Source organism: Nothobranchius furzeri, chromosome 11 (genome assembly GCF_043380555.1).
Source record: "Nothobranchius furzeri strain GRZ-AD chromosome 11, NfurGRZ-RIMD1, whole genome shotgun sequence".
NCBI lineage: Eukaryota > Metazoa > Chordata > Actinopteri > Cyprinodontiformes > Nothobranchiidae > Nothobranchius > Nothobranchius furzeri.
This window is the reverse complement of record NC_091751.1, coordinates 51,411,018-51,434,305: the sequence shown is the minus strand read 5'-3', so window position 1 is coordinate 51,434,305 and position 23,288 is coordinate 51,411,018. Positions and strand designations below refer to the sequence as shown.

The following is a 23,288-nucleotide window of genomic DNA, read 5'->3' as shown; positions in this document are numbered from 1 at the left end:
CTTGATGTGTTTGATTTTGGAATATGAAAACTTGAAATTTAAGTCAGTCACGTGTTTTAAGACAGCAGCAGGCGTGGACAGGCTGGACCGCCGCTGGTCAAGGATGCGCCGCCGGGGGCCAAAGCAAATGGCAGAGCTCCTTGAGGCCAGCGGGCCATAGGCCTTGGCAGACAAGATCACTCCAACTGCAAGGAGGGCGGCGAGTGTGGCAAGGGGGCTGCCAGAGCTCAGACCACCACCACCGGTCTTGAGGAGCAGCAAGATCAAACCGAGAAATGGCAATAGAATTTTTTTAAGTAAAAAAACGAGGTCCGGAGGCTGTGATCAGGCAATCAGTGGCGGAGCTTGATATGTGCAACATGTGCGGCCGAACAGGGCGGCAGTCTGCAGGGGGCGGCATTTAATTTCCTTTTTTTTTTTTTCTAAATTTTTTTTTTATTTTTAGCATCAACCAATACATAAACAAAACATAGAAATTGCATGTTCTTAATAATAATAGTGATGATAATAATAATATTTCTGTAATAAAAGCACAACAAAGTGTAACCCATATCAACTACTCCCTGTCACATGACCCACGTCAGCTGATGTGAGGTCCCTCTCCTGATTGGCTCCTTCCACGTCGCGGCAACCACGAAAGCTGCTCCTGCCGTGGCTGTAAGCTTGTTGCTTGTAGAACGGCGTTGGAAAACAAAGCGTTTTTCTCCCCTCAATTCATTTATACTCTAATTTTACCTCAGCGGTAAGTGTTCTTAACATCTACCAATAACACCCTTTTACTTGTCAGTGACCAGTCGATCGTTTTCGCTATAAAAAATGACCTTGTTCGGCGGGGTTCCCACCACGAGCAGAACTCCGGTTCAAAAACGCTGTTTTTGAAACACTTTTATTTACTTAAGCACTTTAATGGGCTTAACTTGAAACCAAGAGCAATCGAATGATTATTGTTATGTGTTGCCTTGAATTCGGCTATGCTGTCTGTCAGACAGTTGTTTTCCTTTATTGTTGTTTTTGTATTTGTTTGTAGCAAACGTTACTGGAATGCATAGATTGAGCTACGTAGCCAAGATGATTAATAATTGACCTGTTGTACATTCGTGATATGTTTACCGGTAAACTGAATAGAACTTGATGTGCTAATGAACGTTTCTCTGGCCTACAGGTCAGGTTTTTTTCCCCATGTTGAACTGATCTTCTTCATATTGAAGTGGCGAGCTGGTAGGACCATTCTTTCTTTATGGAATCGGGAAATTAGCTATTATTTACCCCATGAAAAACGGAGCGGCAGCGGGCCGCTGGAGGTGCCCTGCTAGTATGATCCCGTTTAAACTGTAAACTGCCATAAAATAAAAACTATAATAGCTAAAGTGGTCTTTTTTTAGCTGAAAGTTGAGACTCTCGCCTTTCAGCACATCTGTACTGTACAAGTCGATGATGCCATCATGTTGCGTTAAGTGTGTCTATTTCAGTAGAACTTTGACAAGTGGTGAGAAGGTGTCCAGGAGCTGGATGTTGTATTCAGTTAGCAAACGTTGTTATATATACACTCCACGCAATTTGAAACAAAGTTGTAGGTGTAATGTTTTTTCGTGTGTGTGGGGGGGTGGGGGGGGGTGGGGGGTGGGGGGGGGCGTCACAGGGGGATCTCGCACAGGGCGCCATTTAGGCCAGCTTCGCCTCTGGGCAAGGTGTAAGGCTGGAAGATCTACTAACAAAAAAGTTTTCAATAATCTGGCAGGGAACTGGTGGCTGGCTGAATATATAGCAGGGGGAGCATAATGAGCAGATGACAGGGACAGGTGAGATGAAGGAAGTGGCTGAGGGCTTAATGAGGAGGCAGCAGAGGTAGAGGAGGGTGTAAGGCTGGGAGTCATGACAATATTACTTTGTTTGCATGATTGGTTGTTCCACTTGGACAATTGGGAGTGGCATTGATGATGACACTAATGATTATAATAATAAAACCATCACCATCATCATCACCACACATGCACAGGTAATTTGCTTCACAAATAGGCTCTGACCTCAGATCAGTAAAATTAACTGAAATGTAAATATTAACAGCTTATCTTTCATGCACAGATTATTCTTTTTAATCTTGCTGGGGGAAATAAATTTCGTCCTAATTGTTCCACGTGTTCTGTTTTTTTCCCAACACTCACGCCCTATTCGTATAATTTTCGATGCATTGCGCAGATAACCGAGCTTGAGAGGCAAATGTTTGCCCAACCTCTATATTCTTCCAACATAGTGTGCCAATCGTGAGGATGAGAATTTTAGAAAGTCACGGAAGAGGAGGTTCGTCTTCCTCGTGCTGCATCTGGCCAGGGAGGCAGTTCCTGGAGATTTTTTTTCGAATCTGATAGAGGAGAGAGAAGAGGGTGGGGTGGGGGTGGGGATGGGGTGAATGGGTGGGATGTAAAACATCGAAGGAGATTATGGAACTGATGGATAGAAGGTGGAGAGGTGTTCGCCAGGGTGGATGAGCGCCAGTCCGTGGGATTCTTTGTCAGCTATGGACGGAGAGAGGGAGGACGGTGGAAGAAGGCTTAAAATGCGAGGTGAAGAACTTTAACTGGCGCTAGATTCCGAAACGATACGCAAACATGACCGACATTTCCCATGATCATCTGAATCCAGTCGTTCCTGTGCACTCCGATCCGAGTGCCGCTCTGTTTGGCGCACAGCCAGAGATGGAGAGGGTCCAGAGCGCAGCTAACGGAAAAAAAGGGAATGCATCCTCGAAGCGTCCTGAAAAGCCCCCCTACTCATACATCGCCCTCATAGTGATGGCGATCCAGAGCTCACCGAACAAAAGACTGACTCTGAGTGAGATTTATCAGTTCCTGCAGGCGCGCTTTCCTTTCTTCAGGGGCACGTACCAAGGGTGGAAGAATTCAGTGAGACACAATTTGTCTTTGAATGAATGTTTTATAAAATTGCCAAAAGGTCTGGGGAGACCTGGCAAGGGCCACCACTGGACCGTTGATCCGGGCAGTGAGTTCATGTTCGAGGAGGGCTTCTTCCGGCGCAGGCCGCGCGGGTTTCGAAGAAAATGTCAAGCTATGCAACGCGGGTACCGGGTGATGAAAGGATTAGGGCTAGGTGGGGCGATGCTGCCACAGCACAGCTTTGATTTCCCTCCAGGCTCGTTTGCATCCAGCTACAACTTAGACGGGATGGGTAACCCGGCTCCAGGTGGGTTTGAGGGACTCGGAGGGGGCCGCAGCTCTAACACAGATTATTACCCGGCCAGCAGCAGCCCGCTGCAGATGATGAGCGCTTTAGACTCTCAGTCTCATTATGTTAATGCAGCTGCGCAGTGGAGTGCACCTGCATCCGTAAACATCAAGCAGCAAGCCCCAAACAGCGATTCATCTCTTTCTCTGGAGCAGGGCCTGCACCACAGTGCGCGAGACCCAGCTGATAATTCAGGTAAATTATCACATCTTGCCCATTCATGCCATTTTCAGCTCTATAGGTTAAATTAAAACTACCGGAGAAAACCACAAGCATGAAGATTTAGTTAAATAATTTCAACAAACATATTCCCCTTTTCTCAAAACAATTTAATTTTGAGCAAAAGAAATAACTTGAAATAAAATAACACTAGACAGATTTTAACATGAGATTGACCCTTACATTTAAGTAAAAAAAGGAATAAAACATTTCCCGTTTTCATATTGTTTACATTTTTTATGCTGCTCAAAATTATATGCAAATTACGCAAAATAGCTTCGCCAGCATGCTTGGTTTTTATTTCTTTTTACTTATTTTTACTTGTATGTAATGAAAATGTCTTAAAGGCAAATAAGGAAGGTAATAAAAAAGTGAACCAACACAACTAACTTTTGAAAATTGACTGAGGCCCTTTGTTTATATAACAGTTTATGTACCAACAATTATAGCAATAAAATGAATTGGGTTTAACTTTTAATAAAATGCATCTAAACGTTTTCAGAAATGAATGTTTAAAAATTTTATGATGTTTCAAGTCACCCACAGACTTTGTTTGTTCTGTTATATTGATATTTGCTCCATTTGGAAACTTGTGTAATAAAAAGTGATAAACTAAACCACACGCACAATAATTCTAATACATTCCTACAATTGTGTTTAGAACTTCCAAATGTCTAAAACTATCCAACAGTTTGAAAGTTTATTTTTTGTTTTGTTTTATTTTAGCTGAACTTCAGAGATGTTGACCTTTTGGACCTTGTTTGTTTTCAGTGGGATTGTCTCTGTGTTCCAGCCACTCTGCTGCTCCTGTTCGTGACAGGAAGGAATTCCTTTTAAACATAAACGGAATCTCTCTTCTCCATCCGAACTGCGGAAGGTCTTTTTACCATCATCACCTTCCTCATCAGCATCATCAGCAGAGCGTTTATCAGGACGAGAAGTCAGGTGTTATGTGACATTAGGATAAACACAGCAACACTAATTAAAACGCAACACAATTCTAACATAAAAAAGAATTTATGTAAAATATTCAGATATGTTAAATTGACTGACTTCACCGGAAATTAACATAAAATAATACAATAGTGACACAGTCTGTTTTCTTTGGCTTGGAATTTTATTTGTATTTTTTATAAGACTAACTTATTTACAAATTTTTTTCTAGTTTTGTATTGTTAATCAGACATTTATGCACATTCTTCATATTTACTTTTAAATCATCCTACTGGTATTTCTTCTCAGCCTACTGTTATTTCCTCCAAACTCAAAAACATTTGTTTTTCATTTTAAATTAAAATTTTAAGCAAAAGTTTTCAATTTTACGTATTACTGTATCATGAATTCCAGCTGCTAAAATGGCTGAAAAAGACACGTTTACAAATAATTATGGTGCACGTGTTGCATAATGACAAGAACATGGGTAAATTAAGTTTTGTACAGATTTGTGTGTTTTTCCTGAGGCTGCCCAGTCGCTCAGGATTTTGCGTCTTCGTCTCTGCGGTGTCAACGCTGGATCCAGTATTTTAGAAATGCACTGCCCCCTTGTGGTGACTAGATGCGAAAGCAGGTGAAACAGAAAAGGTTTACTTTTTTGTGATTGTGGTTGATGAATGTTTTAATATCAGCGTGTTGTTCGTGAATATTTTAGAAAATAGGACCCATGCAACACTGGGAATAAAAACTCTAAAGTTAAAGTTGAAATTAAATGTTTTTGTTTGTTTGTTTCCTGCTTCCATGTAGTATTTTAAAACCAAATTTATAATAATCCCATTAATCCCATCCTGGGCTGCTTTAAGATGACTGGATAGAGTTTGGGTCGTTGTTCTGTAAGATGATTTCAGCGCCAACAATAAATTTAATCACATTTTCAGATGTTTGCTGTAGCTTCTCGTTAAAAAGCCGTTTTCGTTTTGTTGTGTTAAACAATAGGATCACAGATATATAGAAATTTCTTTATTGTCAGACTTTTTTACGCTGTCCGCGGTGCTGAAAACCGTTTACATCAAAAACAGAATAATCCTCATTGGGCTATGCAGTTATTACATTTTATAATGCCGGTTTTAACTTTTCTCTGTTGCACATTCACCTGATTTATAGAAAAAAAAGCTCAAACTGCTCGACAGCTAGAATTATAAACAGATGCCAGTTTAAAATCAGTTAAGAGCAAGAACAAAATCCTGTCATATTTTTATTTTATTTGCAGGTCTTGAATTTCAGAATTGATCTTAGTTAAAAATATGTCTGTGTATTTTTAATTATTTAGAGAAACGTTAATACCAATATTTAAAATGCATTTATCAAGATGACAAACAATGTTATCATTAAACTTTAAAATAACAATAAAAAATCTCAGTTAAATTTTCATGCAATTTATTCTGAAAAAACTCTTGAAGCAAAAAGTAGCAAATAAAGACAATTGCAGCTCAAGACTAAAGATCTTACTCTGTGTTTGTGGATTTCAGGAGAATAAACAAATATGCGCTGAACAGGTTTAATTTGAATTGTTAAGGAAAAAAGCGAGATGGGGGACTTCAAGAACACTTTGAGCTCTCATAACTTTAAAAGCTGTGCAGTTGTCTTTGTTTTAGAGATTAGATTTGGTTGGAGAGAAAAAATACAATCAAATAAAGTAATGTGTAAAATAGTAAACCTAAAAATAACAGCAAATAATTATGCACAGACAAAACTAATAATGAGGAAGCTGTATTTTATGTAGCTCTGAAACTAGAGAACAAAAATAAATATTATATTTCATTTGGATGTGAAGATGTCTTAATCTGGGATAAACAAACAAACAAAAAAGCAAACATTTATTCAGCAATATTTTAATTACCACAAATACATCTAAATAATCTGTTTATGATGCACACTATTTAGTGTTACTGACACGGTTGTATATTAATTTATTATCTGTATAATTATTTAGAATAAAAAGACATGACTAATAAAATGGTTTTATGTGGCCACGTAGCAATGTATCCAATTTGATCAACTTTCCTTCTGAAAATCACAATGACAAACAAACACATTATATTTAACCGGTCAAGATGATGATTATTTTGTTTATTATGAATCTGCTTAAGCGCCCCCCAAAAATGGGCTAAAAACGCCCATGTGCTTCAGTCTGATGCACAAATCGTGTCTCTTTAGCTGCAGTACTTAAATCTATCAATAGGTGGCAGCCACTTCAAATTAACACTACACTGGTCTACCTTAGTCAAGGTCACGTGATTCGTCCTGTGATTTGTAAAACTTGGATGGGTAACAAATAAAGAATTTTGATAAAATTTCGATCACCTTTATAAAAAGTTGTAAAAAGTTTGCATGTCATCATGTTTTATCCTTTGAAGACCAACCGTACATGTAATTGCTCTTGGGAAAACTGGGGAAAGTAAAGAAAGGGAAGAATAAAATCGCACGACTAAAGTCGACCCCCCCCCCACCCACCCCCCACCACCACCACCCCAAAAGTGAGGAATCTTATCTCAGTGAAATTACATGTGCTGACCGCTAGGTGGAGACAAAATCTAAATTTGATTCAGAACCTCGACCTGAATCTTCTTTTTTTCTTAATGCTTCTCTAACAATGTCAGAGTTGCATTTTCTGTGCAGGAGAGAGGGGTCCAAAATATAACATTTTAATTTTTGAACTTTTTGTTTAAATCGTTTTATTTTTCTCACTTAATTCTTCATAAGACCCAATAAATCTGTTAACTGGATTTACTATTTTCTCATGTGTTGGGATGTTCAGTGGTTTTATGACTAGAAGCAAAAAAATTAACGCAACGCAAGCATTGCACTGATTTAATATTAATCCGCTCCTTCAATATCTAAGCAGGTTACCTGAGTAGCTATTTATATTTGTGATAAATAGATTTAGGCGTCCATGGAATGTTCTTATTTGTGTTTTGCATCTATTTAACGCTGTGTTTAGGTGCCTCAGCCACGAATCCCTTTAAATGACCTGGAGTTGGGGAGGACTGGGTGGGCAGACCGAGGAGGCATTAAGTAAAAGGCCCGTCGTGAATTGTGTAAACAACCCAGGGCGGTGGAAAAAGTTCATGCCCGGGTCCATGTAAGGAGAAACCAGCAGAGCGCCGCAGGGCACCACGCGGACATTTAATGAGTCCGACCTGAGGAGGATTACAGAGAGATCGGTACTGGAACATCGTCTCGCGATCATCATTAACAATTTCATGCGTCTGTTAGGAGAGGCGCGGAGGCCTCATGGTTGGGAGGCTGAATATTTCCTTTCTTTGGTTTAATAAAATATTTATATTTTTCTTATTCAGCCACTTTACGTCAAATAATCATCTTTGTTTCATATTAAAACGGGCAACAAAAGCATTCGATTATTTTTATTTAAAGCTTCACATCAGAGCTCTAATGGCTCTAACGCCTTGTTAAGTCACCAACACGTCAGAAAATCTGCTGCCTGCTAGCTTCCTGTTTCGTTATTCCTCTTTATTTCTCACAACAAAGCGGTCAATTTAAACCCAGATTCTCTTTGATTTGTTGCGAGATCAATTAACCGCTTTATAATGGCGGGTGTGCGTAAATGTCCTGTTTTCATCTCAGTCTTTAAAAATGTTGAAAAACAAACAAATAATTTGCTTTATCTGTGGTTTCATCTTTTTTAAAACACCTTTTCACAATAATTTCATTTATAAAGATATTTTATTCAAAGTAGTGGCATTAATACAATTATTGAATATTCTAACTGAAATTATAAGTCAAATGTGGAAAGAGGATGCAGGAATTTGATGTTGTTTGTGTACACGTGAGCAGCTGTCACTGGTTCCAGGAGTTTAACCGACACCTCCTTAGCTTCTCCACAATCCAGGAGTGAGTGAGTGAGTGTCCAGCAGCTATCTGCTCCCTTTTGCCCGGCCTGGCTTCCAATTGGAGGAGCAGTTTCCTCTGAGGGGCGGAGTGATGCTGGAGGGGGGAAAAAAGGCAGGAAAGAATTTAACTGCGCTAAAGTCCTGTGTTGGTGACGGATGTCCAAAGTTCAGAACTTTTTCATTGCGCGTCTCGCATGGTCTCGAGGATGGGGACGGCTTAAGCAGAGGCAGCTTTTTGAATTTTAACATCAGCAGCAGGAACTGTGATTTGCGCGCCGCAGCACGAGAGAAAAAGAGAAGTTGCGCAGACTTTTTGCACATTTTGGAGCTATACATATTTTCGCTTTTCAAAGAGAAGAAATGCAGGCTCGCTATTCCGTCTCCAGTCCGAACTCTCTGGGCGTCGTGCCCTACATCAGCAGCGACCCGAGCTACTACCGGGCCGCGGCCGGCGGTGGGTACACGGGGATGCCAACACCTATGAACATGTATTCTCACGCGGCTCATGAGCAGTACCCTGGAAGCATGGCCCGGGCATATGGACCGTACACCCCCCAGCCTCAGCCCAAGGATATGGTGAAGCCCCCTTACAGCTACATCGCCCTCATCACCATGGCGATCCAGAACTCAGCCGACAAGAAGGTGACCCTGAACGGGATTTACCAGTTCATCATGGAGAGGTTTCCGTTTTACCGAGACAACAAACAGGGCTGGCAGAACAGCATCAGACACAATCTGTCCCTCAATGAGTGTTTTGTTAAAGTGCCTCGAGACGATAAGAAGCCCGGAAAAGGCAGCTACTGGACCCTAGACCCGGACTCTTACAACATGTTTGAGAACGGGAGCTTCCTGAGGAGGAGGCGGCGGTTCAAGAAGAAGGACGCGCTGAAGGAGAAGGAGGAGCGGCTGCAGAAGGACCTGCCGCCGAGGCAGCAGGGCCGGGACCCGGAGCAGGCGGTGCAAGGCTCTCAGCCCGTTCGGATCCAGGATATTAAAACCGAGAACGGGACCGTGACGCCGCCGCAGGCAGATTCTCCTTCTCTGAACACCGTGCCCAAAATCGAGAGTCCGGACAGCAGCAGCATGTCCAGCGGCAGCCCCCACAGCATCCCCTCCAGCAGGTCCATCGGCATGGACAACTCCGAGCACCACCAGCACCACGGCCAGGCCTCTACGCAGGGCTTCAGCGTGGACAACATCATGACCTCTCTCAGGGGGTCTCCGCAAGGGGTCACCGAGCTCACTCCCAGCCTCAGCGCCTCCGCCCGGACAGGTATTACCCCATCTTTGTCCCTAAGCTACTCTCCAAACCAGGCATCAGCCTATAGCTCGCCCTGTAACCAAAACTCCATCTCTACTACCTCCAACGCCACCTATCATTGTAACATGCAAGCCATGAGCCTTTACACTGGGGACAGAGCGAGCCACTTAGCACCGAGCACCACCGTGGATGAGACGCTGCCAGATTACTCAGTCACAACAACTTCATCATCCCTAACCCACGCCAATCTCAACTCCGGCCAGGAGAGCCACCATACCCACCAAGGGAGACTGGCCTCGTGGTACCTGAACCAGGCCGGAGACCTGGGCCACCTGGGCGCAAACTACCCTGCGCAACAGCAGAACTTCCATTCAGTCCGAGAGATGTTTGAATCCCAAAGGATTGGCTTGAATAACTCACCGGTGAACGGGAATAACAGCTGTCAGATGTCATTCCCACCGAGTCAGTCCCTCTATCGCACTTCGGGAGCTTTCGTGTATGACTGCAGCAAGTTCTGACCAAAGGAAATCGGAAGGAAAATAAAATAAACTCTCAGTGTTTTTACCCAGAACTGTGTCATAGAAACCCTGCCCTGACCTGGACTCATGTGAGCCAAAAACAGACTTGATCTCGGTTTTCCTAACAGAAAAGTGTTACTTCAGATAACACGTAAGTCTCTCTTTTTGCTTTTGTGGCTCTGATATATGCTAGTGACGTGTCACTTTTCTTGGACATGTAAATTGCATAAATAGTAATTTATTTCTAAACTGTAGCCGGATGTTCTTAAATGGACCAAAACACCCAGAAGTGTTTCTAAATTGAATTGCCTTATTAGTCCAAACAGATTTGCTCCATTTATGGAAAGAAAAAGTTCAACGTGTATATCTCCGTCATGTTTTAAATATTCTTCCATGTTAAAAAAGTATTCTGAAGGATTTGTTTGTTTTGTTTAATAAATTGTCATTTTATGTGAGTTAGAGCGGCGCCTCGTTTCTTATTCGCATATGCAGGGCACTCTTGATGTCATCTGTGTGCGTCACTTCCATTTTATTTAATTTAAGGATATAAAAGCCATTTTAATAAATGTAAAGAAAATGCCCCAAATGATGGAACTTTTTTATTTTACAAAGTCGACACAAAATCAAGACTGTTGGTATTTAAAACATAGCGGATGCATTTATAATGTGGCTGTAAATTTCATGTGCAAAATGTAAAAATTATTGAATTTTATTTCCATATTTAGAGCAGTTAGAAAATTTAAATTGAGTCAGCTGGGAATCAAACTGCACACACTTTGTTTTGGAGTGCTTTGTGTGTTTACTGGCGCATACCAGTGCTTACCGTACCACTAATGCCAAGGTTATTCCCCTTGTCACTTCAGTTTTGATGTTTGAGTTGTGACATGATGCTGGCCTGAATGAAGAAAATATGAACTTTGGAATTTATTGCATGTAAGCCGTCTTTTTTTCAACGAGGGTTTGGATATCTTTATTTAAAAAGACGAATAATGTGGCGTCAAATAGTATGGTAGTTTTAAAACAGGCAGTGGAGATAGATTTTTTCCCCAATTCTTTAAAATATTCATAAGAAAACATATTATACTTGTAGAAATTTAATTCAAATAATGAGCTTGTTTTTATTCATTACATAGATTATTTCCTCTAAAACAAAAATTAGGATAAATTTTTTCACGTTTCTTAATTAAATATCGTATATATTTACTGATTGCCTTTATTTAAAGTTGAATATATGTATATACAGTTGCAAATTAACACAAAGTTAGAGGCCAAATGCGTGCGTAAATTACGCACGAGTCATGGAATAATAAAAAAAACATAATAATAATAATAATAATAATAATAATAATAATAATAATAATACGTTAATTACGAATTTAGAGCAGTCACAATAAACTGAGATTTAAAACAATTAAATGTTACAGCATTTAAATTATGTTTGTTCAGTAATAAATAGAAACTATCAGAATACTTTTAGCAACAATATTTCCTGCAACCATGATGCCTTTTACATTTTAAACTCAGAAACACGCTGTTGGTTTATGCAAAGTCCTTTACTACAAACATTTTCAACATTTTGCTTTTTAAAAGAAACAAATTATGTCAACATTATTTTTTAAGAGAAAAGGTAAAGAAATTACATAAAACACAAATAATTGGGAAAAAATGCTACATTCCAAACATTACTCCCCAAACGATTTTCGGAATATTAAACCGGAGTGGGGATAACCAAATCGTCTCTGGCCAAGTTTCTATTTTTCCATAACCTTCAAAGCATGGTTTTATGTTTTTATTTCTGTGTCTTTGGGCGTCTTTGTTTTATTTTTAATTGCCCACGCATAAGTTCTTCTAGTGCATCTCTCAGATTGCGCACAATCATAAAGGTCATTAGATCCGTTCTCGAGTGTAGGCCTAATAAACAAACCGTCGTGTTAGTCAAAAGATTGATGGCGCTCTCACAGAACGGACCAGGTCAGAAGGAATAAAATTCAATCAGAGAGCTGGAATCGTTTTTCATGAGACGGAAAAGGCAGAGAGGGAGACGGGGTCAACGAGGAGGATGTCGGCCGCCAGAGAACCATCAACAGGACACAACACACGCACACACACACACACACACACACACACACACACACACACACAGAGAGAGAGAGAGAGAGAGAGAGAGAGAGAGAGAGAGAGAGAGAGAGAGAGAGAGAGAGAGAGAGAGAGAGAGAGAGAGAGAGAGAGAGAGAGAGAGAGAGAGAGAGAGAGAGAGAGAGAGAGAGAGAGAGAGAGAGAGAGAGAGAGAGAGAGAGAGAGAGAGAGAGAGAGAGAGAGAGAGAGAGAGAGAGAGAGAGAGAGAGAGAGAGAGAGAGAGAGAGAGAGAGAGAGAGAGAGAGAGAGAGAGAGAGAGAGAGAGCTAATAGAACTGTCTAATGTTTAGATTCTTAAGTTTTTATTAAGTGAATGAGCTGAGGAACAATGTTTGATCTAATGAGCTGTAGCGAGACCACGCTCCTCGGTGGCCAAATTTAATTTCACTTTCATTTCCGTTTTAGTAGGAAGTGGTGGGAAGGAATTCTGTTTGTTGCTTGTGCTTTCAGCTATGTCCCCACTTAGTGAAGATGGGACAGATTTCTCACAACAAAAACATAATCAGATGCTGCTCGGGGCAAACTTCTCAAATGTTTCCAATCGCGCACATTGTCAGGGTGCTGTGCGCCACTTCTCTGTGTCTTCCTGCAGCGTTCCGCTACATTCCTGAAAAACGCACAGCTTCCCTCGTTGCTTTGGGTCAAATGGCAGAGCCAAAAGCCACAGTGTTGGGCCTGTTTTTCGTATTTAACGAATCAGGACGATTTGCTTGGTTTATAAACATGTTTTTTTTAAACGCAGAATGGATGAGTTGTAAAACGCAGTGTTTAAGTTTGATCACGTTTTAAAATGACTAGTAAGAAATATAAAAATGGCAAAAATTATAATGAAATAACACACAAACACGTTTATTTAGAATAGTTTAAGGAAAAGTTTTAATTCGCAGCAGCGCCGTCAGGCTGAGCGTCAGAGGTCAGGGTAAAGTTCAGGAAATGCGCACAGACGTGCGTGTTGACAACTCTACATTTTATATACGGGTCTATAGCTTAAAAGTTTATTTTTTGTCACTTTTCCCCGAAATTGCGCACAGAGCCCGTCATGTCTTGTTGCGCATGTTGCTCCCACGGTTTTCCCCAAAAGCGACGCACACGCAAGTGCTTGGAGCCTTTTTTGATATTTTTTCCTTAAACATGTGCACTTTATAAATATCAAAAATTGTTATTTAAAAAATTATATATTCTTTTATCATTACACTTTTACTGTCAGGCGAATAATTTCTCTGAACACCAACACCCAATGGCCCTTTTTGTTTTCTTTTCAAAAATCAGACATGGGCAACTTGGTGGATTTAATTATTTATATATTTCTATTTGATGCATTTAAATATATAAATAATAAGAAAGTTAATGGGATCTTGCTATTATTTTTGGTCTCGTAATCCCTTTCTGACCCTCCCACCCCGAAATCTCCCATGAAAACACAATTTTTATAATGCAGAACTTTGGATACGGATTCGTAAATAATCTCATGTTCGGTTGGGAAAACCAATGAGCTAAAGGCCCGGCGAGTCTCTGCAGACTGCGTGCACCTGTATGGCTGAGTGACCGCAGCTCAGGATGGAAAATGCTGTGTTTCAGCTCTGCTGCAAGCGCCATCTGTTACCAATTAAGACGCAAACTCTGTCTGCTCTGCTGTACGGCCAAACGAGAGAGCGGTTGGAGGTCCTACACTTGTCTGTCACACACACACACACACACACACACACACACACACAGAGAGAGAGAGAGAGAGAGAGAGAGAGAGAGAGAGAGAGAGAGAGAGAGAGAGAGAGAGAGAGAGAGAGAGAGAGAGAGAGAGAGAGAGAGAGAGAGAGAGAGAGAGAGAGAGAGAGAGAGAGAGAGAGAGAGAGAGAGAGAGAGAGAGAGAGAGAGAGAGAGAGAGAGAGAGAGAGAGAGAGAGAGAGAGAGAGAGAGAGAGAGAGAGAGAGAGAGAGAGAGAGAGAGAGAGAGAGAGAGAGAGAGAGAGAGAGAGAGAGAGAGAGAGAGAGAGAGAGAGAGAGAGAGAGAGAGAGAGAGAGAGAGAGAGAGAGAACAGAGTCGCCTTCAAGCCTCACAAAACATGCTTTTCTGCAGATCTAGCTCCAACTTTCTAATTATAGAACATTTCACGCCCTCACATGAATGCTCCGCTTATACCTCAGCATGCATATTATTTATGTTTTCAAATTTAAATATAAAACAGAGAAGTGGACAGTTTGTTTGGAACAAATGATGAAATAATTTGCAAATGTCTGTTTTGAGCTTTTGATGTGAGCAGTAGCATCATGAAACCTGTACCAGTTTGTTAAAAAGAAGGTTTATAACTTCAAATCAAGACCTTATTCGCTGTGGAGAAGCACATCCACTGTGCTGGAGGGATGAGCAGAACAAACTTGAACTCTGTGTCACTTCTAAGCGGCTCCGCTGCTATTTGAGCCACAGAAGCAGTTGTCTGTGTCTTTCGAAGGTCCCGTCTCATTTGTGGGTGAAGGCGAACGCTGGGCCATGAAAACCTCAACAACAGCTCACTTTAAAGGTTTCAAGGTGATGAAGTGACTTGTTAGGAAGAGGGTTTACAGTTTAAAAAATGCAAGCATGAAGTTAAGTTGAATATTTATATTTTATATTCAAAACTGCTTAAAATTTTTGGAATGAAACATCAAGTTTACTCATGAAATCCCAAATTTAAGATAAATCTGAAAACAAAACTTCTGATTTTCAGTACATTTTACAAAACACATCAGTCAGCTCTCTTACACATTCTGGGGTAAGATGATCATGTCTGGAGAAAATCTGTTTACTAAAGGGGACAAAAAAGATAGAGTTGGAAGTGACTCTTGTTCCCTACGTCGACGGGAAATTAGACTTTCACACACGGACAGAGGGGGAGGTAAAAATGAGTTTTCACCCCAAGAATTAATAAAAACACAATGGAAACCTAAAGAAAACAAACTTGAAATTTGATTTTAATAGGGGAGGAACATGTTAGTGTGTGTGTGTGTGTGTGTGTGTGTGTGTGTGTGTGTGTGTGTGTGTGTGTGTGTGTGTGTGTGTGTGTGTGTGTGTGTGTGTGTGTGTGTGTGTGTGTGTGAGGAGATCCTGGAGAGTTTCAACAGATTCTGCTGCAACACATTCTTATCCCAGGCACTGCTAAATCTGCTACTGAATCTTTAGAAATTAGTGGCAAAAGAAAAGTTTTAGAGCTATTTTAATGTCTGTTCTCCAAAAATCGTGGAATAAGCACGTTTTTGAAAACAGATACGTGGTATTAGTAATAAAAGACAGAAAATCAGAAAGTAAATCTGCCATTTTTACACTTGATCCCCACCAGCAAAAATATTTTTGATTTTCCTTTGATGGTTTTAACTTTCTTTAATTCAGTTCAACTCAAATAAACACTTGTATGCATGTGTGTGTGTGTGTGTGTGTGTGTCCTGAGCAGATTGTAGATATTTACTCACACGCCTCCTTCTCATCAACACCTGTCAATACACATTATGATGGGATTTCTAATTATTAAATACAAGAGGTCAAACACAAATAAAGATACAATTTAACGGCTAATGTACTACTTTGACCCGAAGCCTAAACTGTTTGAACTCTCACACATTCTGAGGACTTTTAATTTATTTCTAACAGAACTGGAACTAATCACATTTTAATCATAGTTTTTGTTCCGTGTGCTTGATTGCTTTGAGAGAAAAAGACAATTACAATGCTAACAAAAGAAGAGAAAGCTGAGAGTTCAAACAGAACAGGAAATTTCTACTGGTGCACACCAAGACCGAGACAAAAATGAAAATCAGGATTTGTTACACACATAAAACAAAAATCAGCCCAAGGCTTCCAAACAGGACCTTATCTGCAGCCGGGATGAGTTTCAAGATTAGCTGCTGGTCTTGTGAGGTGTGCAGGTGTGAGGTTGTTTCTGTGAGTCTTGCAAAAGCCAGATGGTGTTTGTGTGTGATGGCGAGCAGCAGCGATACAGCGGTGGTTCCTTTCACAGATCAGCACTCATATCTCTTTTCCATCTCCAGGCTCTCCGCTCATATAAACATCCCCAGTCCACAGGCCTCTGATGTCTCTGCCTTTGTGTTTACAGTGAGAAGTCTGGCAAATACGTGAACTCCAGGACAAAGAGAGCGAGGATGAACAATAGAACGAGCAGATAACTAACTTCAATGATTTTCACAAACATTTGTGTGTAGCAGAATATAGTTGGTATATTCTTACACTTTTATTAAGGTACAGAGATATCACTGATCTAAGCCTGAGCTGGATCATTAATTAACTGTAGGGCTTTTACGATTTAGAACAAAAAATGTCGTCTTTAATAAAAACATTAAATATATGGACAATCAGTGTATTCTGCTGTACTTTTATATCCTTAATATAGTATAATTGGGAGTTTTATACACATATCACACTTCACTCAACATATATATATATATGTGTGTGTGTGTGTGTGTGTGTGTGTGTGTGTGTGTGTGTGTGTGTGTGTGTGTGTGCGTGCGCGTGTGTGTAAATCCAAAAGCACGTTAAAGCTAACTATAAGGACACACATACTGCTAGCCAGTTGTCTTCGCAACAAAGCAATGAGATAGAGAGTAGCGTTCACCTCAGAAAATGGAGCTTTGTCTAAAAATAATCCAGCAAAAAAATAAATAAAATAAAACAAAAAGAAAAGATTGTGCACCTTTTCAATCAAACGCAAATCCCATGTAATGCTGCAACTTCCAACATCAAAGCACGCTATGAGCAGTACCGCCCCTGTTCTCTTTTTTCTTTTTTCAAAATTTGAAAGACGAAAATCCCCTGCACATCAAAGAGGGAGACAGAGAAAGTAATTTAGCCTTATCTTAATTGAGCTGCAATTTTAATAATGATCTTACACTTTGGGACTGAGGAGAAGAGGAGGAGCCACACAGGAGGAGAGAGCCTCCTCGTGCTCCACCGCTCCACTCCAGTTGTCTAATCTCACTTTCCAGACATGTCATTGGTCGGTGATTTATGATGACCTAATGTTTTGTTTACTTTCTGTTCATAACAGGCAGGCGGCTTGCACGGGCCGTGCAGTATGGGAGAACATGAAAGAGCCGGCGCTGCGCTGCTTGCAGGACTGCAGTCCAAGCAGTTCACAGGAATAAACAGCTCTGTGTTTCAGCCACCTGGCCCATGCAGCGCCTCCTGTAAATTAAGAGCTTGTAGCTCCATAGATGTTTTCCAAGAGGTGTGTTTTTAATAGGCTGTCATGATGCTACCAACTTAAGGGTTAGTCACTGGTTTAACCTCACTCTGACCACCTCTGTCTGTGCACAAATGAAGCCTGACGACAGCTTGACAGTGAGGTTGAGAGTCAAGTTAGTGAGGTCATCTACCGCTGGTTGTTTTTGTAATATTTAGCAAAGCAAATAAAAGGGATTTTTAACAGTAGTTGTTGCAGCAGAAGCAAGAATTTTCATAATAATGATCACATGTTGCAATCATAACACTTTATCGATTATTTTGCACAAGGTTTCTGCCTCATCTTGCTTCTCTCGTCTGCACAAAGGGAGTGTTTTTTACCTTTTATCCTTGATACAGTTTGTTAGGTCCCTGAATAACCAGTGTCAACACTTAGTCCACATTGCCAGCAGTAAGTTCGTGAAGGTTGGACTCCACCAAGGCTGAGCTTTGCACTGAATTTTTTCATAACTTTTTTGGATAGGATTTCTAGGTGCAGTCAAGGTGTTGAGGGGATCCATTTTGGTGGCTTAAGAATCAAGTCTCTGCTCTTTGCAGATGATGGTGTCCTGTCAGCTTCATCAGACAGTGTGAAGCAGATGGATTGAGAAACAGCTCTTCTAAATCCGAGACCATGGCCTTGAGTCGGAAAAGAGTAAAATGCCTACTCCGGGTCAGGGATGAGGTCCTGCCTCAAGTGGAGGTGTTTAACTATCTCAGGGTCTTGTTCTTGAGTGAGGGAAAGATGGAGCATGACATCGACAGGCGGATTGATGCTGCATCTGCAGTGATGCAGGCGTTGTACCGGTCTGTCGTGATGAAGAGAGAGCTGAACCGGAAGGCAAAGCTCTCACTTTACCGGTCTAACTACGTTCCTACCCTCACCTATGGTCATGAGCTTTGGGTAGTGACCAAAAGAACAAGACTGTGGATACAAGCGGTCAAAATGAGTTTTCCCCGCAGGGTGTCAGGGTGCCTCCCTTAGAGATGGGGTGAGAATTCAGTCATCCGAGAAGGGCTCAGAGTAGATCTGCTGTCTCTCCATATCGAGCGGAGCCAGTCAAGGTGGCTCGGGCATCTAGTTAGGATGCACCCTGGATGCATCCGTGGTAAGGTTTCCAGTTTAGTCCAACAGGGAGGAAACCCGAAGAAAGACCCAGGACAAACTGGTGGGACTATGTCTCTTGGCTGGCCAGAGAACACCTTGGGATTTCCCGGAGGAGCTGGCCCAAGTGCCTGGGAAGAGGGAAGTCTGGGCCTCTATGCTTAGGCTACTGCCCCCGCGACCCGACCCAGGATAAGCGAAGGAAAATGGATGGATGGTTAGATTGAAATCTTGAAAATGAATGCAACTTTATTGATTAAAATATCATTAATAGGCAGGTTGGAAGTGTTGAGGTGGATTTTTGCTCCCAATAAAAAAGAAGTAAGAGAAACTTCCAATATAAACGCGTTACTCTAAAATTTGGGATACTATAAATGAATAACTCTTTTGTCTGTAAATTTACAAGGAACTACATTTAACGACAGTAAGTTAAGCAGGTTGAACAGTTGCTAAATTTCTTACAAATTTGAAAACCATAAATGTTTTGTTGTGTGTGTTTTACTTAGCCCAGAGGCCATGGCCATGACTCACTGTGATGGAGATGTCACTTGTGTAAATATTTTCCCCTTTCCAGTTTGACCATTCAAAATGCAATTTAAAAGTCCCATCAGATAGGAGTTTCCTCCTCCTGCACCAGCAACCAGAGCAGACGACGGCTACATTCTTATTTTATCAGCAACAACAATCTTGCATTGCGTCGTGCCCAAACAGGGAGAAGTGAATTCTTAATGAAAGTAGTGCTGGAGCTCCTAACCCCTACACACATTCTGCACATACACAACTGAAACACATCCTGAGCTTGGTTGAATAATGTAAAAGATTAGACAACCCCTCAATTCCCGCTTCTTTTCTCCTTCCCTTTGGCATGGTGACATGCGTTACGAGGTCAGTGAAGCAAAGTGTGAGCTGTGTCTGCACAGGAAGTTCAGGCGAATCAGTGGTGTTGTCCATTAACGACAGCTCTGCTGCCGCCAGAGCCAAGAACAATGGCCACAGACCCCTCCACTGGCACTGGGAAAACTTAGTCAGTCTGTAATCTCACTTGCACTGACCGTGGAGATAAAGCCAACAGGAAAATAAAAAAGAAACCCATCTAGAGAATGTACTTAGCTGAATGCGTGGTCATAACTGGATGAGAAGTCTCAAACATAATCAGTTTTAATCCAACAAATATTAAAAAAAAGACATTGATTATTTTAACAGGATTTTTTTTTAATCAGTGAGAACATTTTCTTATAAATAACTTTAAAAACTTGTTAAAATGTAAAATACACCTTCACTTATCTCAAATTAGCTTATGGGAGAAATATTAAAATGTGATTTTGTCAAATTCCCATCTAATTTTAAAGAGACCCTCCTCTGCAGTGCATTAGTAAAAACATTCTTGCATTGGGCTTCTATACACAGTGGGAAACCTAACCGGGTCACCCAAATGCAACGCAAAGGCTAGATACCCTATAAAAACAAACAGAGCCCTCAGACGTGTTAATGTAATGCTACAGCATACATTATTCCAGGGGAAGGTTTTTCACAGCCAAGATAAATACAATCTACCCTCACATGGCACACACAGGAATTGAAAAGCTATCAATTAACTGGTATCTAGTGTAAATAATGCCCCTTGGAGCTTTTGGAATGATGAAAGATCCACTTGCTTCTGTACAGAAATGAGCTCTGCCTTCCAGTTCTTCCAAAGAAGGGATCATATGGGCTAGAAAAAAAAAACAGAAAATGCCAAAAGACTTTTTATAGCTAATGAAAATTTGGAAACAGAAACCCCTCCTTGCCACGGACACACACATCGTTTTGGACATGACACTGGAGGGGAGTGAGAGTCTTTGAGGATGACATCAGCACAGCAGAAGGGACACCATTTATCACTGACCACAGCACATGGAGACATGCATAACATCCTGACAGGAACATCTTGTGGAAAATAACCGCTTGATCTTTAAGAAGAATTTCTGTTGGTCATTCTTTGGAAATTGTCCTGTTCTGATTTTCCATTCTTTAGAAATCTATTGCTTTTACTTAAAGGGACAATGTTTAGTTTTTACCATTAATCTCTGAAAAATATCCATCAAAATGTTGAAAATGAAATAAAGGAATGCCCAGCTGTTGAAAAATATTGTCGGCTTTGTAACATATAAACAAAAAAATTGGGTCTAAAATACATGGGAGTGGGTCCAAGGCCCTGTCCACACGTAGCTGGGGATCTGCAAAACGTAGATATTTTTCTACGTTTTGGCCTGTCATCCACACGAAAACAGAGTTTTTTACACGAAAACAGATTCTTTTTAAAAACTCCGGCCAAAGTGAAGATCTGCATTTTCTCCGTTTTGGGTGTCTGCGTGTGGACGGACAAAACCGGAGTTTTAAGGTCCGCAGCGTCACTTTCCGCAACAAAAAAATGCTGACATCACGTGTACGACCTGTGTTTTACACTAGCCGACAGCACGGATACCCTCAGAGCTGCGTTCGCTTTATCAATTGTCCAAGCGCTTGTTGCTTGTTTGTTTTTGCAAGCGGAATTACTGCTCCTTGCGGAAGACCACAGACGAAGGACGAGGTTAAGAACGGGGGAAGTTCTGCCGCCTACAGGTCTGGCATGTCCTTAACAACGTATTTATCCGGGTACGTGTGGACAGAGTTTTTTTTAAAACGAGGTGGTGTGGATGCAAGTTTTTGAGGGGCGGATATTCGTTTTTTTAAAAACCCAGCTACGTGTGGACTAGGCCTAAGTCTCTGGGCGACGCATATTAGACGAGATGATTCCTTCTATGGGAGCCCGTGAGGACAAAAACAATTATTTGTATCAAGCGGTTTACAAAACTTTTGCCATTCATAAACGTTTTTCTTTTACTACTTCCAATATCCATCTATCTATCTATCATCTATCTATCTATCTATCTATCTATCTATCTATCTATCTATCTATCTATCTATCTATCTATCTATCTATCTATCTATCTATCTATCTATCTATCTATCTATCTGTCTGTCTGTCGGTCGGTCGGTCGGTCGGTCGGTCGGTCGGTCGGTCGGTCGGTCGGTCGGTCGGTCGGTCGGTCGGTCGGTCGGTCGGTCTGTCGGTCTGTCGGTCTGTCGGTCTGTCGGTCTGTCTGTCTGTCTGTCTGTCTGTCTGTCTGTCTGTCTGTCTGTCGGTCGGTCGGTCGGTCGGTCGGTCGGTCGGTCGGTCCGTCGGTCGTCGGTCTGTCTGTCTGTCTGTCTGTCTGTCGGTCTGTCTGTCTGTCGGTCTCGTCTGTCTGTCTGTCTGTCTTGTCTGTCTGTCTGTCTGTCTGTCTGTCTGTCTGTCTGTCTGTCTGTCTGTCTGTCTGTCTGTCTGTCTGTCGTCTGTCGGTCTGTCTGTCTGTCTGTCTGTCGGTCTGTCTGTCTGTCGGTCTGTCTGTCTGTCGGTCTGTCGGTCGGTCGGTCGGTCGGTCGGTCGGTCGGTCCGGTCGGTCGGTCGGTCGGTCGGTCGGTCGGTCGGTCGGTCGGTCGGTCGGTCGGTCGGTCGGTCGGTCGGTCGGTCGGTCGGTCGGTCGGTCGGTCGGTCGGTCGGTCGGTCGGTCGGTCGGTCGGTCGGTCGGTCGGTCGGTCGGTCGGTCGGTCGGTCGGTCGGTCGGTCGGTCGGTCGGTCGGTCGGTCGGTCGGTCGGTCGGTCGGTCGGTCGGTCGGTCGGTCGGTCGGTCGGTCGGTCGGTCGGTCGGTCGGTCGGTCGGTCGGTCGGTCGGTCGGGTCGGTCGGTCGGTCGGTCGGTCGGTCGGGGTCGGTCGGTCGGTCGGTCGGTCGGTGGCGGTCGGTCGGTCGGTCGGTCGGTCGGTCGGTCGGTCGGTCGGTCGGTCGGTCGGTCGGTCGGTCTGTCGGTCTGTCGGTCTGTCGGTCTGTCGGTCTGTCGGTCTGTCGGTCTGTCTGTCTGTCTGTCTGTCATGTCTGTCTGTCTGTCTGTCTGTCTGTCTGTCTGTCTGTCTGTCTCTCTCTCATCTCTCTCTTTATATATATATATATATATATAGGCAGCTCTTTGTTTAAGACCTCCTTCTCGCTTCTCAGGAAGGCTTTTGTCATATGTCAGAGCAGCATGGACTGCAGCCAAGCCTGTCTGTGGGTCTTCCTATTTTGACACCATAAAGCACCTGCCCTCACTCAAGCATGGCATGGAGCATAGAAAGAACAATAGAAAAAGGGTCTCTTTCCAGCCACTCTTTACAGGCTGATCCAACTCTGACTGCCCGTCACTCAAGCCCATTAAAGGTCAGTGTAGCTTACCACCCTCCAATCCCCCAGGAGGACACGTCCTAATGGACCCTGCCAGTTGGACGTTTACTTTTTCCTCTCCACCGTTTCTCCTTTTACTATCAGAGGTCATAATAGGGGGATATCCCAGAAGGAAATGCCTGAGGGCTGAAGGAGGTGCCTTTGCTCTCTATCCCCTCCGCTACTACATGTGGCTTTGTCCTGAGTGTTATCACTCTTACGTAATGGAGTGCTGATAACAAGATGACAGATAAACTCACACAGGCCACTGTCACAGAGTAATTACATGAATTATTGCTGTTATTGCTACTTTTAACATTAACGTTGATCTTTGATGAATAAATATCACAAAATCAAACATTAAATGTATTAATATTCGATTAAACATTGCTTTGCGATAACAGATACTCTTAGACTTCAATATTTCTCTCGGACACATTTGTTCCTTTTGAGAAAAGAACAATTCAGAAACAACCGCTGGAGTATTTTACATTCTGAAGCTGATAC

General features: G+C 42.0%; 2 protein-coding genes across 2 annotated transcripts; both read left to right on the top strand.

Annotated features, from left to right (window-relative positions):
* The first annotated feature begins 2,401 nt into the window (after window positions 1-2,401).
* On the top strand, window positions 2,402-5,513 carry foxf2a (forkhead box F2a). The gene is made up of 2 exons (XM_054740851.2): window positions 2,402-3,435; window positions 4,231-5,513. Exons 1-2 carry the CDS (start codon window positions 2,607-2,609, stop codon window positions 4,413-4,415), a joined length of 1,014 nt encoding a protein of 337 aa, XP_054596826.2. The 5' UTR covers window positions 2,402-2,606; the 3' UTR covers window positions 4,416-5,513.
* Window positions 5,514-8,419: 2,906 nt separating this feature from the next.
* foxc1a (forkhead box C1a) lies at window positions 8,420-10,668 on the top strand. The gene has a single exon (XM_015956799.3). It carries the CDS (start codon window positions 8,664-8,666, stop codon window positions 10,080-10,082), a length of 1,419 nt encoding a protein of 472 aa, XP_015812285.1. The 5' UTR covers window positions 8,420-8,663; the 3' UTR covers window positions 10,083-10,668.
* The last annotated feature ends 12,620 nt before the right edge of the window (window positions 10,669-23,288 follow it).